The sequence below is a fragment of the Artibeus jamaicensis genome, unplaced genomic scaffold (genome assembly GCF_021234435.1).
Source record: "Artibeus jamaicensis isolate MK-2021 breed Jamaican fruit bat unplaced genomic scaffold, CSHL_Jam_final contig_685, whole genome shotgun sequence".
NCBI classification, from domain to species: domain Eukaryota; kingdom Metazoa; phylum Chordata; class Mammalia; order Chiroptera; family Phyllostomidae; genus Artibeus; species Artibeus jamaicensis.
Window position 1 is genome coordinate 17,637,541 of NW_026521924.1, and position 20,340 is coordinate 17,657,880.

Here is a 20,340-nt window from a genome sequence, read left to right on the forward strand (position 1 = left end):
AAAGGAGTTCATCATCACCAAGCCCTTATATGAAATATTAAAGGGAATTATCTAAGAAAAAGAATATCAAAAGCATAAATAATAAAATTACAACAAACACAACTATCAACAACTGAACCTAAAACAAAACAAAAGCAAAAAAACTCAGCTAACAACTAAAACAGGAACAGAATCACAAGAATAGAGATCACATGGAGGGTTATCAGCAGGATGAGGGTGGGCAGAAAATCGGGGAAAAGGTACAGGGAATAAGAAGCATATATGATAGGTACAAATTAGACAGGGGGAGGTTAAGAATAGTATAGGAAATGGAGAAGCCAAAGAACTTGTATGTACAACCCATGAACATGAACTAAGGGGAGGGGATGCTGGTGGGAGAAGGGATGAAGGCAGAGGGGAATAAAAAGGAGAAAAAAATGGGACAACTGTAATAGCATAATCAATAATATATACTTAAAAATAAAGTTTGGTCTTTATTCTGTGAACAACAGCAAGCCACATAAGGGATTTAAACTGTATGTGTGGTATATTTTCATTTTGAAAAGATGACTCTGGTCAAGTATTTTAAAAACAAATACTGGTACAAAAGAATTGTTTAGGGCCTCCTAATCTCTATTAGATGAACAAAGAAATAAAAACTAGGGCTTAGTTGGTAGAAGGAAGCAACTGAAATTACATAGTCTTCAAAAGACAAATCAGTTCCTGGTCAGGATACCAGTAAAATCAAAGTCTGAGTGGCTGACAACCAAAATCAGCCATTAGAATGGAGTCTGAGGACTTCTGCCAACATGGAGGTGTAGGTGGAAGCACTGCACCTTCTCGCACAACCAAGTTTAAAAACAACAAAGTTTTAGCAACAAAAACGCAGCCAAACCACAGAAAATTGAACTACACGGAAGTCTGACAACAACGAACCCTTCAGCCAAACCGTAAGAGGGGCAGAGCCAGCAGCAGAGTGGGATCAGGCAAGAAAGATCCACCGGACCCACCCGGGCGTGAGACCCAGGTGCGCCAGCAGCCGTCGGTGGATCCCAGGTATGGAGAAGCGGGTGGACCCACTGAGGGCTAGCAGCAGTCACACATTTGCACGCAGATAAACCGGTGGAGAAGCAATCAGTGAGATGAACCCGCGCAGGCCTCAGTGGCAGAGGGAACTGCCATTGTCTCTCTCTGACCCCGCCCCCACATACAGCATCACAAACCTGTGACCTGGGTGGCCCTGCCCTGGTGAACAACTAAGGCTCCGCTCCTCATATGTAACAGGCACTAACAGACCAAAACATGGCTCAAGAACAACTCAGAGTCCCAGAGCCAATAAATCTAAGTGATGAAGAAATAGCCAAACTTTCAGATGCACAGTTCAAAACACTGGTGATCAGGATGCTCACAGAACTGGTTGATTATATTCACAAATTAGAGGAACAAATGAAGGTGAAACTAATTGAAATGAAGGGAAATGCACAGGAAACCAATAGTAATGGAAAGGAAACTGGGACTCAAATCAAAGGAGTGGACCAGAAAGAGGAAAAAAAATGACCAAACAGAAAAGGATGAAGAAACAAGAATTCAAAAAAATGAGAAGAGGCTTAGGAACCTCCAGGACATCTATAAACATTCCAATATCTGAATTATAGGGAAAGAAGGGGAAGAGGAACATCCACGAGTGGAACACTTATTTGAACAAATAATAAAGGAGAATTTCCCCAATATGGCAAAGGAAATAGACTTCCAGGAAATCCAGGAAGCTCAGAGAGTCCCAAAGAAGTTGGACCCAAGAAGAAACACACCAAGGCACATCATCATTACATTACCCAAGATTAAAATGAAGGAGAGAATCCTAGAAGCAGCAAGAGATAAGGGGACAGTCACCTACAAAGGAGCTCCCATCAGACTGTCAGGGGATTTCTCAAAAGAGACCTTACAGGCAAGAAGGGGCTGGAAAGAGTATTCCAAGTCATAAAAAGCAAGGACCTACAACCAAGATTGCTCTATCCAGTAAAGCTTTCATTTAAAATGGAATGGCAGATAAAGTGCTTCTCAGATAAGGTCAAATTCAAGGAGTTCATCATCACCAAACCCTTATTATATGAAATGTTACAGGGACTTACCTAAGAAAAAGAAGATAAAAAAGATGAACAGTGAAAGGACGGAAAACTCACAGTTATTAAGAACCACACCTAAAACAAAAGCAAACTAAGAGGACAGCTAGATCAGGAGCAGAACCATAGAAATGAAGATCTCATGGAGGGTTAGCAACAGGGGAGTGGGAGAAGGAGAAGAGGGGGAAGGTACAGAGAATAAGTAGCATAGATGGTAGGTAGAAAATGGATAGGGGGGAGGGCAAGAATAGTATGGGAAATATAGAATCTAAAGAACTTGAGACACGTGGTCATAAACTAAAGGGGGGGTGGGGGAGGGGTGTGCAGGGTGGAGGGGAATGAAGGGGGGAAATAGAACTAATGGCATAATTAATAAAACATATTAAAAAATAAATAAAGACAGTTTTACTTCTTAAAAAAAAAAAAGAATGGAGTCAGGCTACAGATGCTGAAGCATCAGGACCCAACCAAAGCCTCAATCCCTCTTCACACTAAGGTGCTATAAACATAGAGCACAGATTACATAAATTACTTGGCATTCTGAAACTTCAGAGGAACAAGTAGCACAGGAAACCATGCTACATTCCACTGTTGTTATAGTTTAGGTACAGATAGGCACCTTCAATCTGAACGGAGAGAATCCCCAGATCCCGAAGCTGCTGGTTGTTGCTCTGAGCCAGGATTCGCAGCCGCTCCGCTGCTTCCCGGGGGATGTTGAATGTCACACGTACACTGTTCCAGGGCTCTACCTTCTGTACCTTTAGCTTGCTGGATTCTTGGTTGTGAAAGAAACAGAATAGTATTAGTAATCTTTGGCCACCAGAACGCATGAAACACACACACACATACACGAACAACAAAGTAAAAGAACGAGATGGAGCACTAGCTTGGAGCAGCTGAGCTCAGGCTTTGGTGTTAGACTTCAAATTCAATCTCTTTACCACTTGCATCTGGGTGACCATGAACAAGTTATTTCATCTTTCCAAAAGTTACCTTTCATAAGAGCGTGACTGATAAACGAGACAATATGTGCCAAAAACTTAGTGCAGGATTTGCTACACCATAGAAACTGAATGAATAGAAAGCAGCAAGATGGAGTAAGAAATATGAGGGAAGAGACAGGTTAAGTTTAAACTGACAGAATAATGTTTTCTGCTCAGTTCAATGTATGTGAACTGAGAAGTTGACAACATTGAAGTCTCCAATTTTAAGTTAAATTCTATAAAAATTAAATTGGCAGGTAAGCCAACTGTAGAAGACTAAGGGATATGCAGCTTATTTAAAGAAACAGCACTATAAGGGATACTAGTAGATTTACTTACAAAAGGTAAGTATTTGAAATTTTAATACTCATGTAAATATTCACTACGCATCCCTATGGAAGACAATTATTGAGACAGAGAGCAAATGTATCTTCCAATGTCCTATAAATGCTTTGGTTTATGGAGGTGTTAAGTCTTGATTCTTTGTATCTTTGATTTTTAAATATTTTTCTTCTTTTTTTTCCATTTATTCTTAGATAGAGGGGAAGGGAGGGAGAAAGAGAGGGAGTGAAATATCAATGTGTAGCTGCCTCTTGCACACCCCTAACCAGGGACCCGGCCTGCTACCTGGACCTGTGCCCTGACTGGGAATCAAACTGGCAACCTTTCAGTTCGCAGGCCAGTGCTCAATCCACTGAGCCACATCAGCCAGGGCAAATCTTTTTCTACTTTAAACAAGAGTAGAACTTCCACTGAAGCACACCAAACTGAAGGGGAAACCAACATAAATTTGACAACCCAGCTTCAGTTAGTATATGAAAACATTACATTTAGCAAGTCTGAAGAGTCGATGCAAACTTCAGGACATGTTTTTAAAAGAAGATATAAACATTAATGAATGAAGAGGTAATACTGTTCATAATTATATTTTATAGATGGAAAGCAGATCCCAGGTCCAGTTAGCAGATAAAAAGACTTTTTTTCCATCAATGCCAGACAAAATAATGTTCCCTTTTGTTAAAACTCAGCTAAATTTGATCTTTAGTACCCTCTATTCAGTTTTACATTGTAATGTTAAGAAAATGGTCATATGGGTAATCTGTTCTCAAAGTAAGAAATATCCATGGATAGGAGGAAATGCCTATATGTTTACTCAAGCCCCTGCCAACTTCGAAACCATGATACATTGAAAGTTAAGTTACCCAGACAATGAAGTTCATTTGTTCTAATATGGGAAAAGAGACTACTTGCTAAAAGCAGGGAGGTAATATAATCACAGAAATTTAGAAAGGATTAGGAAATATTTAGTCCAAGTCTATTTTACGGGCGAGGTCAATGAAGCCCAGAGAGGCTAAGTGATTGGCCCAGGATCCAGTGGCTACCTAGCAGCTTCAGAGGGGGGCATTAAAATCCAGCTCTGATTCTCAGGTCAATTTCCTTTCCATGGCACTTATGCCTCTGAACAGTAAAAGGCAGGAAGGTTGCGATCCTCATTCCATAGAGTACAGATGCTACAGAGCTTTTTCCCAATATGACAAGTACTGAAATCTACATGGTCTAGACAAACAAATATGCTTATGATATTATATATACTTGTGATATGGCTGCAGAAAAATCCTTGTCTATACCATAGTCATATTTTATCAAAAGTTTTTAAAATTTCCATCATATTGAGAAGCTATGACTTAAAATACTTTTTTGTACCAAGAATATAAACTGATAACAGCACTAAGTCTGGGTTCAGTAAATTTTTTAAAAGCCAAAATCAAACTGACTCAGCAATTTAGAAACAAGGGGGGAAATGTGGGTAACTACGATCAATGAACAATTTCAGGCCCAGCAGGGTCCTTATAATATGATATATTATGACTGTGATTATGGTCATAATGATGGTGATAACTGTAACTTTAACATATAAAATCCCCTATTTCTATGCTAAATAATCCATAACTATAAAGAAGTCTTACATAACACAGTAAAAAAAAAGTCCTTGGGGGAAAAAAACAGCTTCTCTTCTGATATCAAATCTCAAAGAAAAAAACCCCCAAACCTAAAAAAGTTAATGAGCACTTGAACGAATCAAGATTTGTGGTAAAAGGCTAAAAACCTAGGCTTTGCACTATGTTTGAAGGGATTATTAGATAACTGTGCTGACCAGAAGAGACGGAGAACATCTAAATCAAGGTTTAAAACCACAAAAGCCCACAAGAACAAGACAGAGAATCTAAGTGAGTGACGCGAGACTAAATGAGAATTGTGGTGCAGTGAAGGCCTGCCTTCAGTCGCAGCTGCCATTCAGCACCGTCTGGCACAGAGGGAGAGCTAGATGGTATCAAATCTTTCCATTTTAAAAGACAAATCAAAACATGGATTTTATGTAAAACACAAATAAAAAACAAAACAAAAAAATGAAGGTGGGCTATAACATGTGGCTGATGGTTAGATCCAGGTAGCCTCTGATCTAAAATTTAAAAGAACAAATTTCAAGTATACTTTAAGTAGAACCATGGAATAAAAGATTTTTGTAAGCTTTAAGGAGCCTTAGAGATCCAGTCTAACCTCTTCATTTTATAGGCAAGGAAACTGAAAACCAGTGAGTTAAAAACAATAAATATATTTGGGTCTTGAGAATTACTTCTATCCACTACAGCAGGTTATTTAAGTGTTGCTATGTTAAGTTCAGTTCCTCCATATACTTAGAAGAAAAACAACCGCATTTCTTAAAAAAAAAAAAAGAAAAATCCTAAAATTCCAATTTCACAATTAAAATCAGTCTTTCAAATCAGTACAGCAAAATTTTACCTTGTAAAACTCAAAATAACCATAGAAAGTCAAACACTTAGAGGGAAAAAATAATTAAATTACCCATGTGTAACAAATTGGGCACATTCTCCAATATTGTGTCCAATTTCCATTTGAAGTCTTTATCATCTATATTTCCTTTGAAGGCCACAAAGATTGTGGAATCCTCCAAAATACTATCACTTTTTGTGTCATCATCTTCTAGTCCAGAGTCAAAATCCATCTCTGAGTCTTCCACTGTTGATGAACACAAGGAAGTATAGATGTCTTCTAAGTTTGGAAGGTCATCCAAAACCATGGTGAATATTATTCCAGAAGCATGTGCCAAGTGGAAAATAAGAAAACCTTTGAAAAGAGAGAAAAAGCATTGCAATGCATAATTTTATAATCAACAATGTATAGTTCTGTGAAAACTGTTATTTCTCAATAAGAAAGTACTATAAAAATTAAGAAATTATGGAGAGGATAAACCATTTAATTAAGCTATCACATAATTAGTGTTCAAAGATACTAGAAATAAAAATACACCAGTTTTATTTTGTTTTATACCAGTTTTAAATAAAATTCCTTTTTATTATGTTATAATGTTTCTGTCTGTTATGTGCTACCTTTTTGTAAGTCTAGAATATGAGGAGGAGGGAACAAGAGATCACAAGAAAATAAAACAAGTATTTTTTGAAAATTAACTTTTATTAGCCTTTGGTGCACCCTACAACACAAGATCCCAACTTCCCTAACTCCTGTACTGACAAAAGCTACAGAGAAGCCGAGGTTTCTAAAGCCCTCCTCCTTCTCTAACCTTCAAAGTACAACTTGATCTAACTAAAAGTATCGGGAGAACTACCTAAAATCTTAAAGTCTTTTATGTGGATCATTTTATTTTATTTTAAAAATAATTTTATTCATTATTTTTTTAGAGAGAGAGGAAGGGAGGGAGAAAGAGAGGGGAAAAACATCTATATATGAGAGAAACATCCAACAGTTGCCTCTCACATGCCTCCAGTAGGGGACCTGGCCTGCAACCCAGGCATGTGCCTGGCCAGGAATCAAACTGGTGATCTTTTGGTTTGTAGGCCAGTGCTCAATCCACTAAGCCACACCAGCCAGGGATATGTGGACCATTTTAAACAACTTCTAAAGAACTATTAATAATGATATGGCTGAAAATAATGATTTTAAAACAAAACAGAAACATTTAAAATATTTTTTGCAAAGAAAATAAATGCTTAACACATATTTACAGAGGCAAAGAACTGTGTCTAGGATAGAAGTAAATTACTTTTTAACTTTTGGATCTAGAGAAGTCACATTTTCTGTTATATTCAGTTATGGCTTACTGAAGAGTACAACTACTAAAGATCACATACCATGTGGCTATTTCCTCCATTAAATTTGGGACTGAAGATCACATTCTTCACCCAAAGGTGAATGCATGGACATTAATTTTCAGCATTTGTGTTAAGCAAAAATATCATGGAAATATAAAAACCTCACACAAATCTAACTTAAAAGAATTCCTTATATAAATAATATAACTATGTTTTGTTTCTCTTTTAAGATGGGTAAGAAAAAAGGACTGAAAATCAATCCACTAAAATGCAAACACTAATTGTGCTAATTTGGTAAGATTGCTGATACATTTTCTTATTTTCCAAATATGCTGTAAGTTCATTAGGAAAACACAACTAAATATGCTGTAATATGGTTATATTACTTGAATAAGTGGAAAAATGTATTAACTTTTACATTTTGAAATAGCCACTAAACATCAAGAACAAAGGCTTTCCAAAAACCAATCTAAGCAATCTTACAGGGGCAAAAGTCCTGTTATCAGTAAATATGGGGAAAAATGTTTTATATCTAACTAGTGTACCTTATATTCTGGTATAGTAACCATTACTAAGAAATAGTGTGATGTGGGTGGTTTAGAAACAATGGCATTTAGAAAATAGAACTATAGAGTTTAAAGAACTTTAAAGGTAAATAAATAAAACTTAAAAGATTTTTTAGGGCTTATAAGCTGCTGTTCACAGCAGGAAAAAGAGTGATTGCTTAAACTGCATGAAAAACTGCAGCTATTTAGCAGCTGTTCCTAGGCTGGAATGACTGCAAGAAGAGAATTTAAAATTTAAGAAATGTTTTCCAAAAGCATCTTTAATTGTAAAGAAGGAAACCAACTAAAAAACCTGGACTTTGATAGTCTTCTAAGTGGTCATTGATCATGTCATGAAGGCTGTGCATTAAGATTTGGAAAATCCTTTGCTGGCAGACACACAGTCAGCTCATTTAAATTCAGGAATTACCAGTTTAGCAGTACTATGGGCACTATGCAATTGCTTAAAAAACAAGTAATTGAAAGGAAACCTATGAAAAAAATTGCTGAACTTCCCTCCAAAAAAAGTTTTAAAGAAACTTCTAGCCCTGGCTGGTGTAGCTCAGTGGATTGAGCGTGGGCCTGTGAACCAGAGTATCACGGTTCGATTCCCAGTCAGGGCACATGCCTGGGTTGCAGGCCAGTTCCTGGCAGGGGACACACAAGAGGCAACCATACATTGATATTTCTCTCTCTCTCTCCTCCCCTTCCCCGCTAAAGATAAAGAAATAAAATCCTAAAAAATAAAATTAAAAAAAAAAAGAAACTTCTAGATAACTTCATTAATTCCACTTGAAATCTATTAATAAGGAATTCATATAAAAATAATGACTAATTTTTGAGTTTGAAATGCAGTTCAGCAACTGACTCTTGGAGAGAGAAAACAGATTACAGTTGACTATATCAGGAGACTCATTTGTGCCCTGGCTGGCGTAGCTCAGTGGATTGAGTGTGGGCCTGTGAACCAAACGATCGCAGTTCAATTCCCAGTCAGGGCACATGCCTGGGTTGCAGGCCAGTTCCCAGCGGGGGACGCATGAGAGGCAACCATACACTGATATTTCTCTCCCTCTCTCCTTCCCTTCCCCTCTACAGATAAATAAATAAAATCTTTTTTTTTGTTTTTTTTAAATATATTTTACTGATTATGCCATTACAGCTGTCCTATTCCCCCCCCTCATTCCCCTCCACCCTGCATACCCCTCCCCCACCATTCCCCCCTTTAGTTTATGTCCATGAGTCTCAAGTTCTTTAGATTCTGTATTTCCAATACTATTCTTGCCCTCCCCCCAGTCTATTTTCTACCTACTGTCTATGCTACTTATTCTCTGTACCTTCTCCTCCCTTCTCCTCCAACTCCCCTGTTGCTAACCCTCCATGTGATCTCCATTTCTATGGTTCTGATCCTGATCTAGCTGTCCTCTTAGTTTGCTTTTGTTTTAGGTGTGGTTCTTAATAACTGTGAGTTTGCTGTCCTTTCACTGTTCATATTTTTTATCTTCTTTTTCTTAGATAAGTCCCTTTAACATCTCATATAGTAAGGGCCTGCTGATGATGAACTCCTTTAACTTGACCTTATCTAAGAAGCACTTTCTCTGCCCTTCCATTCTAAATGAAAGCTTTGCTGGATAGAGCAATCTTGGATGTAGGTCTTTGGATTTCATGACTTGGAATACTTCTTTCCAGCCCCTTCTTGCCTGTAAGGTCTCTTTTGAGAAATCCCCTGACAGTCTGATGGGAGCTCCTTTGTAGGTGACTGTCCCCTTATCTCTTGCTGCTTCTAGGATTCTCTCCTTCATTTTAATCTTGGCTAATGTAATTATGATGTGCCTTGGTGTGTTCCTTCTTGGGTCCAACTTCTTTGGGACTCTCTGAGCTTCCTGGATTTCCTGGAAGTCTATTGCCTTTGCCAGATTGGGGAAGTTCTCCTTTATTATTTGTTCAAATAAGTTTTCCACTTGTTATTGTTCCTCTTCCCCTTCTGGTACTCCTATAATTCGGATGTTGGAACGTTTAAAGATGTCCTGGAGGTTCCTAAGCCTCTTCTCATTTTTTTTCTTGTTTCTTCATTCTTTTCTGTTTGGTAGTTTTTTTCTTCCTTCTGGTCCACTCCCTTGATTTGAGTCCCAGTTTCCTTTCCATCACTATTGGTTTCCTGTGCATTTCCCTTCATTTCAATTAGTTTAGCCTTCATTTGTGCCTCTAATTTATGATTAAAATCAACCAGTTCTGTGAGCATCCTGATCACCAGTGTTTTGAACTGCATCTGTTAGGCTGGCTATTTCTTGGTCGCTTGGAATTATTGGCTCTGGGGCTTTGAGATGTTTTTGAGCCATAATGTTTTGGTCTGTTTGCGCCTGTCACATATGAGGGGCGGAGCCTTAGGTGTTCACCAGGGCGGGGCGACCCAATCACTGGGTTGTGATGCTGTATGTGGGGGTAGAGTCAGAAGGGGTAATAGCAGTCCCCTCTGCTGCTTCCTGCAAGCTGCTGGGGCCTGCCCGTCTGTCTCACTGCTCATTCCTTCACCTGGTTTATCTGCATGGGAATGTGTGACCACAGTCAGCCAGCTGCCCCACGCCCTCACTGGGTTCGTCCATTGCCACCCCATGCCTGGGATCTGCCAACTGCCGCCTGTGCTCCAGAGTTGGTCCCGCTGATTCTTCCTGTGCAACCCCACTCTGCCAGCCACTGGCTCTGCCCCTCTTAGCAGTCTAGCTAAATGGTTTGTTGCTGTCGGACTTCTGTACAGTTCAATTTTCTGTATTTTGGTTGCGTTTTTGTTACTAAAACTTTGTTGTCCTTAAACTTGGTTGTATGAGGAGACACAGTATTTCTACCTATGCCTCCATCTTGGCCAGAAGTCCAAATAAATAAAATCTTTTTTTTTTAAGATTTTATTTACTTATCTTTAGAGGGGAAGGGAAGGAGAAAGGGAGCAAAACATCAGTGTATGGTTGCCTTTCGTGCGTCCCCTTCTAGGAACTGGCCTGCAAGGAAGCAGCCTGCAACCCAGGCACGTGCCCTGACTGTGAATTGAACCGCGATTGTCTGGTTTGCAGGCCGTGCTCAATCCACTGAATTACACCAGCCAGGGCAAAATAAAACATTTTTTTAAAAAGTGACTCATTTGTTCACTTACAATCATCTATCACATCACAAAAGAGTATGTGCTATTTCTCTGGGTTTGTTAAGATTAACTACCAGTTATCTTGCTTACTCACATAATAAGTTTCTAGATTACCTACTGATTTCACTTTTTATTGGGGATTTTTAATTTTTTTTATGAATAATTTAAGAACAAATGTGGTATCCAGGAGAAATTTAAAAAGCAAGCATAGCCCTGGCTGGTATAGCTCAGTGGATTGAGCCTGTGAACCAAAGGATCGAAGTTCAATTCCCAGTCAGGGACCATGCCTTGGTTGCAGGCCAGTTCCCACAGGGGACACACAACAGGCAACTATACATTGATATCTCTCTCCCTGTCTCCTTCCATTCCCCTCTAAAGATAAATAAATAAAATCTTAAAAAAAAAAAGCAAGCATATTATTTATGCTACATTTTCAAAGTAGAATAAAATAGATTTCCAAATGAAATCATTTCAGGATAAATATTTCAGGGAAGCCAAACAGCTCCAGCTGATGAAGAAAAGCCCTTTATTATAGAAGAATGTCAATTTAAATGTAAAAAAATTTTATCATTTAAAAAAATTTATAATTTTGAAATCCCTAATAAATAATGCAGGCAAGGATCATTAGTAAAGATAAAACACTATGTGAAAAATTGACACACAACTGAATATTCACATGATGTTGAAGTATCATCCCAGACTTGCTGCTTGACAATGGGAAAACTGCAAGTTCACAACGGAAGGACCTGTCACCACCTAAACACAATGGTCAACCTTAACATCATTAACAGAGGAACAACCAGAAACTATGTACAGTTTTAAATGCACAGTATTACCTATGAAATAGTCTTGCCGAAAATGTTTAACCTGAATCTAACAAGTTTTTACCAGGAGAAAAAAGAACAACTTAATACCATGAACAAATAATGAGACAAATCTAAAGTATAGGATTTCCAAAGGCTTGACCCCTTCAATAAGTCAGTGTGATAAGGGGGAAATAAAGAGGTGGGTAAAACTGTATTCTACATTAAAAGATATTTAAGAGATTTAAAAATCATGATCTTTTATTGGGTCTTGGTCTGAAAAAAGATGTAAAGCATCCCCGACCAGTGTGGCCCAGCTGGTTGGGCATCACCTTGCAGAGTGAAGGCTGCCAGTTCTGGTCAGGCCAGGTGCCTGGGGTGCAGATTTGGTCTCCAGGCAGGAAGTGTATGAGAGGCAACTGATCAATGTTTCTCTCTCCCTTCTCCACACTCTAAAAATAAATAAAATCTTTTAAAAAAGTAAAGCATATTTTTGGGATAATTAAGAAAATATTACTAATTTTGTTAGGTGTGACAATAATGGTATTGTGCTTATACTGGACAATGTTCTTACTGTTTTTTAAGAGATGCATACTGAGCCCTGGCTGGCGTAGCTCAGTGGATTGAGCGCGGGCCTGCGAATCAGAGTATCGCGGTTCGATTCCCAGTCAGGGCACATGCCTGGGTTGCAGGCCAGTTCCCAGCAGGGGACTCACGAGAGGCAACCACACATTGATGTTTCTCTCCCACTCTTTCTCCTTCCCTTCCCCTCTCTCTAAAAATAAATAAATAAAATATTTAAAAAAAAAAGATGCATACTGAAACATTTAACAATGAAATATCATGATGCCTATAATTTACTTTTAAATACATTAAGCAAATATGGCAAAATGTTAATAATGGTTAACTACAGGTTATGGGTATCTAGGTATTATTTGTACTATAATTTTTATATCTGGGTAAAACTGTTCATAATAAAGTTTACCAAAAAAAAAAAGGAAAAAGCTCCAAAGTAAAACTTGACTAGATATCAAAAAGGCTTAGAGGCTTACTTATGAACATCTTCCAAAGCACAGTAGGATAAAATAAATAAATAATATATATATCTCATATGTATTTTTATGTATTCAGCTACGTGCACCAGTTCTTTCTCTTCAGAATTTTTATCTGGTGCAGGCAGCTGAATAATAGGTAAAATTTTGTCACAGGCTATTCAAATCATTTGACTTGGCCACCATTTGAGCAAAAGATAAGACACTACTCTCTATTTCAGATATCACAAACTCATGTATCTACTGGAGTCCAGCAGGTAAAATAAATAGGAGAATATTGGGCCCTGGCTCGTGTGGCTCAGTGGACTGAGTGCCAGCCTATGAACCAAAATGTCACTGGTCTGATTCTCAATTTAGGGCACATGCCTGGGTTGCAGGCCAGGTCCCCCAGTAGGGGCCACTTGAGAGGCAACCACACATTGATGTTTCTCTCCCTCTCTTTCTCCCTCCCTTCCTCTCTCTAAAAATAAATTAATTAATTTTTTAAAAAGAAGAACAACATTGGGTATCATATGCATTTGCACATATTGTAAGAATGGTTTGGGCAAGAGAAAACTCCAACACCCATCTATGCTAGGCACTGACAACTTTGCTCCAGCTTATTTTCTTTTGGGGTTGGCAGGGATGACAGGAGTTGTACAGGCCAAGAAACAGTAGATATTCTGAATTGTAAGACTAAAATCCTTCCTTCAGCAAAATCTCCAGATTTTTAAAAGAGATTCACATTTTTGGAAAATACTTTATAGACCACATGAAACATACTGCAGCTTTATATGGCCCACAGCCATCAGTTTTCAATGTCTAATTAAATCCATTGTCATACAATCCATGTATGACTTATATAACTAACTAGTTCAGTACTAGGCCTGAGTGAACTAAGTGGGTTTGGTATACTGCTGGAGGAGACCTGATATTTAAAATGCATTTATTAAGTGTTATGATGTGCCTTTGGGGATGTGTGCGGACTTCCCAAGAAAAAAGGGATTAAGCAAGGTCTTTAGAAGAACAGAAGGTACTCAAACTTAGTGAATTCTGGCTTCATTAAATATGCTGATGTCTTTCATATCTAGCTGAAGGATTATCTTCTTCTTTGACAAAACACTAGATAATGAAGGAAATAGTTTTTTTACTTGCTATGTAACTTTGGTAGAGTAATTCCACTGACTGGAATCAAGCCAAGCCATACCCAGTCTCTCACATAAGGTTGCACTCACCAAAATGTCTTTCTTAATTTTTATCATTTATCCAAGTCATCTTCTACATCCAAACAAGCTGGCATTTTTCGGGCCTATATTTCAAGGTAGCCACCAAATAAAAATTCTAAAAAAGAAGGAGAAAAAGAAGAAAAAAGTTACAATATTACATAAAAGTTACACAGGTAACCTGTTTTTGCAAAGAAGGTAATATAATGTAATATAAATATCACAAGTTATCAAGTCAACTTAGATATATCCAGACAATATTAAAATAGGATTTTCTTTCAGTCTACAAAATGTGTCTTTTTTCTGAGACCTTAGACTACTCACCAGCAAGCATTCAGAACACAGAAGCAAACTCAGGGACTTATACCAGTTTCACTTAAGAATTATGAAACTTGGACCCGAAGCATTAGAGCCCTCCCTATACTGTCATTTATGCATCCATCAAATTAAAATAAATTAGTATCATGCCACACTGTTTGCAGATACTTGGTGCCAAAACCAAAATATGTATACACACTAAATAACAAACTCACTTCTAACAGAATTTCAAAATTCATTTTTAAACATCAAAAAGTACAGATGTAACTTTTTCCCTACTTTATGTCCAATACCTATACATTTCATTTTTCATTAAATTTTCAGTTTAAGTTCTAAAGTATTCCTCATTATACACACAGAAATTATGCATAGCAAGTACATAATACTGGCATACTTAAAAAAAATTCCCACTTAATACTACTATCTGGCCTTGGCCCGTATGACTCAGTTGATTGGAGTGTTGTCCCATGAAGGGTTGCAGGTTTGATTCCCTGTGATGGCAAATGCCTGGGTTGTAGGTTTGGTCTCGGATGTGGCATGTATTAGAGGCAACTGACAAATGTTTACCTATCTGACACTCATGTCTCTCTTCCTCTCTCTTTCCCTCCCATTCCCCTCTCTCTAAAATCAGTAAGCATGCCCTTGAAAAAAATTAAAAAGATACTACCTGTATACAATGTCTTTAACTTGGCTGTTATGGCTTTTACATTATTGGCAATTACTGATTTTATGATCTCAAAATTTTAGATGGATATATGTACTAAGCATTAATAAACAGTTAGGGAAAAACTGCCCCTTTATTATTTTTTAATTTAAAAAAAGCCACTGTTAAGTCTCCATAGAACATTAATAAAAATTAACCTTCAAGAAAGGCTTTAAAGAAAAGTTCAATAGATCCAAAAAGTAACAATAGGATAATCAAATACTCTGATGACCATGCACAAAAATTATAAACTTAAAATAAAATAAAATACAAAGGACTTTCTACCTTAAAACAACAAAATGTTGGATTTGTGTTAAACATGCAAGATCTCTAGAAAATAATAGGGAAAACACTACATACTGGAACCTAAATACAACCAAATCAGTAAAGAAGAAAATTCATAGCAATAAATACCTTTATCAAAAAAAACCAAAAATATATTAAACATCCAACGCAAAAAGTTAGGGAAAAAGCTGATAATGTGAATTGAAAGAAAGCAAAATGAAGGAATTAATACAGATGAAAGCATAAATCAATCAGAAATTAGAATAGCATTAGAACTAATAAATAAATAAATAAAATTGGTACATTGGGAGAAATGGTTAAAACACTACTTAATCTAGTGAGTAAAAAAGGGAGAAAGTCCAAATATATAAAATAAGAAATAAGAAAGCCACAGACACAAAGGAAATTAAAAGGACCACAGAGACTACTTTACTTAGGCTTTTGCTCATATCTATGTTAGCAGTTCTCAATGAGTGCATGGCAGAAATTTTTTAAATGTGCAATATTTGACTAATTAATTAGTACAGAATGGAAACACTATTAACCCCGTAGAGAACAGATAAGTCTAATGATCTAAAACTGTTCCAGAGTATACAAAAAGAAAGAAAACTCCCTAATTTTTTTATGGAGCAGAAAACTCTATCTGGATAGCAAATCAATCTCTCCTATATTGCTCAATCTCTCTTATATTGAGGCAAGCTTTCTAAATCAACAGTACATTAAAAGAATAATCATGCATAATGATCAAGTGAAGTTTCTTCTAGGAATGCAAGGAAGGTAAGGAGAAAAAGTCATATAATCATCACCACAGATACTAAAATCATCTGACATAATTCAACAACCCTTTTTAAAAAAAAAGATTTCATTTATTTCTTTTTAGAGAGGGAAAGAGATGGAGAAAGAGGGAGAGAAACATCAATGTGTGGTTGCCTTTTGTGCACTGCCTACTGGGGACCTGGCCTGAAACCCAGGCATGTGCTGTGACTGGGAATTGAACTAGCAACTCTTTACTTTGCAATCCGGTGCTCAATCCACTGAGCCACACCAGCCAGGGCTTGACAACCCTTCTTGATCACAACAACCCCCTCAAATAAACATGAATAGGCAAACACTTCCTTAACATGACAAAAATACATATTTTCAGCCTAAAAGTCAGTGGATTGCTGAATGGGAAAAGACTATTAAACATTATAGAAGAGGTATAAAAATCAGTGAAATTAAATAAAAATAATAAAAGTATAAAAACGGGAAGGATCTAAAATTACTACTCTGCAGATGATGTAATTATATTCTTAAAATTTTAGAATATTGATGAAGAAAACAGCAAAAATTTAAAAGTTCATCAAAGTAGCATGGTATAAAATCAATATATATAAACAACAGTTTTTATTACATATGCAATCGATCACCACTAGGTAAAAAAAAACAGTTGTAATGGCAATAAAAAAGACAAAATATTTAGGAATAAATTAAAAAGAAATGTAAAGCTACGAGAAAATTTAAGAACACTAATGTATCTAAATATAAAAACAACAAATAGGATGAAATACCAAATTCTTGGATGAAAAGATTCATAAATAAGAATTCTCTCCCTGATTTATAATTTAACAATTTCAATTAAAATGTGAACTTTTAACTGAACAAGGCCAACTTATGTTCGCTCAAGAAATTACTTCTTATGTATTCATAAGAAACAAGAATTCTTATGTAAACAAGAGTTAGACAAACTGAAAAATCAAGAGCAGTAAAATAGATAACTCCTACCAGATATCAAAACATAAAGTATTAATAATTCAAGGAGCTACTACCTTTTGCAACAACATGGATGGAACTGGAAAGCATTATGCTGAGAGAAATAGGCCAGGTGCTGAAAGACAAATACCGTATGATCTCACCTTTAACAGGAAGCTAAACAACAAAACGAACAAGCAAGCAGAAAAAAAAAAAAACAAAGACACTAAAATAGAGAACAAGGGGATAGTGACCAGAGGGGAGAAGGAAGGGAAGTTAAGGGGAAAAAGGGAGAGGGATTTGGAGGAACAAATAGGAAGGACACAGGGACGAGAACTAAGGGGGTGGAAATGGGAGGGAGGTGGGGAGCAAGGGGCGGGGGAGGCTGGGATGGGAGAAATAGACGAAAAAAATGTACTTGAAAAATAACTAAATAAAATTTAAAAAAAACATAAAGTATTAATAATTCAAACTGTGGTACTGGAATATAAATGGATGGGAGACCAATGGAACAGACTAGAAATTCTAAAAATTAATCAAAGTGCATGTAGAATTTTAATACTTCATAAATGGGAAAATTGATTTTTCACTAACTGGAACTAGGTAGCTATACAGAAAAGAAAAAAAGAAGAGCTATATATACCTCACATCAAGATAACTCCAAGTAGTGTAACAAATGAAACTCTAAAAGTATTAGAAGAAAGCAGAGAAGAAATTTTTATAACCTTGGGGAGGGCTTTAGATTTTGGTTAAAATGAAAGAAAGATTGATATATTCAAGTACACAAAAATCAAAGAATTCTGAAAAAAAAAAACCCATAAACTTTAAAAAAGGTGAAGAATGTTTGCAATCATATTACTGATAAAAGAGGAAATTCCCATATATAAACATTATAGAAAAAAGTATACTGTATTTATAGGTATGGTATATATGTATATTCATGTATATATAGATACATAAAATAAAAAACACAAAAATGTGAACAAATTATTGTCCAGAAATGATATAAGATATGATCATAAAATTCACAGAAAAGGAAATAAACAAATGAACTTTAAACATATGAAAAGATGTTCAACCTCATACATAAAGAAATATTTTCACTCATCAGATTAGCAAAAATCCAAAAATTTGATGATGAATTGTCTTCAAGGTTTGAGAAAACAGACACTCTTATCTATTGCTAGCAGTAGTGCACATTGGTGTAACATCAGCAACTAGGTAGTATCGATCAAAATTACAATTTATATATATGCCATTAACCCAGCAATCTCATTTCTGGTTAGTGATCCTTACAGACACACCTGTCACCATACAAGATGACACACATACAAACTCATTCATTAAAGTATTGTTTGTAATAGCAAGATAGGAAATTACCCAGATGTCTATCAACAGAGATTGATTAAATTATAGGACATCCAATAAAAGTGAAATGCAGCGAGAATGAGGATGCTTTCTATGTACTGATATGGAAAGGTCGTGAAGATATACTGTTCAGAGAAAAAATACAAGAACTAAAACACTTACTATAGTATCCTTCTTTCTGTGGGAAAATAGAAAATATATTTCATATTTATAGTATTAAAATACTCTAGAAGGGAATATAAGAAACCAAAAAAATTGGCTATCTTTAAGGTAAATTAAAACAATTATGTTGTATGAAAAGAGAAAGAAGCACTAAGACCAATAGGAGGCTTCAAAAGGACAAAGGAGCCAGTTTTAAGGGGTTCCTACTGGCAAATTTGAGGCAATTTGAATATAAAAAAGAATAATGGCCCTGGCTGGTGTGCCTCAGTGGATTGAGTGCCAGCGTGCAAACCAAAGGGTCACCAGTTTGATTCCCAGTCGAGGCATTGCCTGGGTTGCTGGCCAGGTCCTCAACTGGGGGCATGTGAGAGGCAACCAGTTGATAACCTCTCACATATCAATGTTTCTCTTCTCTTTCTCCCTCTCTTCCTATCTTTCTAAAAAATAAAATAAAATCTTTATAAAAATAAAAAATACACAAAGAAGTAACTGATTACATGAAGACATAGTAAGATCTAAAATTTGAAACATGCTACAACAAAATTTATCTGGTCTCTTCAAGACCCAACATCTTGGGGGAAAATACAAGGAGAAGATACAGTTCTAGATTCAGAGACTGAAGTGACATCACAACCAATATATAAATGTTGCTTACACCTGCTTTGAAGAGAGTAGTCATTATATAATTTTTAGACATTTGGGAAAAATGAATGTGAAGTGAGTAACAGAAATATTAGGGCATATAGAAAATTTTTTCTTGGGCCCTGGATGGTATAGCTCAGTGGATTGAGCTCGGGCTGTGAACCAAAGGGTTGCCAGTTTGATTCCCAGTCAGGGCACAAGCCTGGGTTACAGGCCAGGTGCCCAGTGTGGGCCATTTGAGAGGCAACCACACACTGATGTTTCTCTCCCTCTCTTTCTCCCCCACTTCCCCTCTCTCTAAATAAATAAATAAAATCTTAAAAAAAATTTTTTTTTCTTGGGTGTGATAATGTTGTGGTTTTACAGAGAATGCCCTTATTCTTAGCAGATGCATGCTGAAGCATTTAGGGATAAAGTTTCTAATGTCTGCAACTTATTTTCAAGGTATTCAGCAAAGACAGGTAGATAGAGAGATGATACAATATAGCAAAATATCATCATTGTATTATTCTTTCAATTTTCTTCTATATTTGAAACTTGTCATATTAAAAAGTTGGGGAAGTAAGGCCCGTTGAAGCTAAGGGTGGGATCAAGACTTTACTTTGCATCTTGGGAAGGGAAGGAGAAAGAGAAGGAGAGACACATGAATGTGTGGTTGCTTCTCGTGCACCCCCAATTGGGGACCCAGCCTGTAACCCAGGCATTCGGCCCAATAGGGAATCAAACCAGCAACCCCTTGGTTCACAGGACTGTGCTCAATTCACTGAACCACACCAGCCAGGGTTATGTTTTGATTTTTGAACTATGTGAATGTATTATCTGTTGAAAACAAAAGCCAGCTATCTACCAGCCTCTTAAACCCTTAGCAGCGATTATATTTCTGTTCTTAGTCTATCTCAGACATGCAAAAAAATACCCTCTGCTTTCTACCTCCTTGTTCTGAGAGAACTCCTCTGACCACATTTCTCCTCTGAGTCATCTGACAGTAAGATAAGAACCTGGGCCACATCATTACTAGGTCCTGAGCTACCACCACCATCTCCAACAATATTCCCTTAGGCTAAGCACCCATACTTGTTCCCCGATCCTATCTCACCCCACCCCCTTTACCTCCTGGCTCTGTTGTTCACGTGCTCTGTTCTTCCCCATCCATTCTCCTCCCATCCCACAGAGGGTTCCTTCAACAA

At 36.9% G+C, this 20,340-nt stretch overlaps 1 protein-coding gene across 8 annotated transcripts in view; it reads right to left on the reverse strand.

The window, feature by feature from the left end:
• The window catches only part of NCOA6 (nuclear receptor coactivator 6), a 95,400-nt gene that overhangs the window by 51,088 nt on the left and 23,972 nt on the right, over positions 1 to 20,340 (reverse strand). For all 8 annotated transcript variants that reach the window (XM_053671011.1, XM_037164655.2, XM_053671007.1 and 5 more), the window contains 3 exons: positions 13,957 to 14,062; positions 5,948 to 6,229; positions 2,719 to 2,874 (listed from right to left, as the gene is read on the reverse strand). In XM_053671011.1, coding sequence (XP_053526986.1) covers positions 2,719 to 2,874; positions 5,948 to 6,182 — 391 coding nt within the window. In that variant the 5' untranslated portion in view covers positions 6,183 to 6,229; positions 13,957 to 14,062. The remainder of the gene's footprint in view (positions 1 to 2,718; positions 2,875 to 5,947; positions 6,230 to 13,956; positions 14,063 to 20,340) is intronic.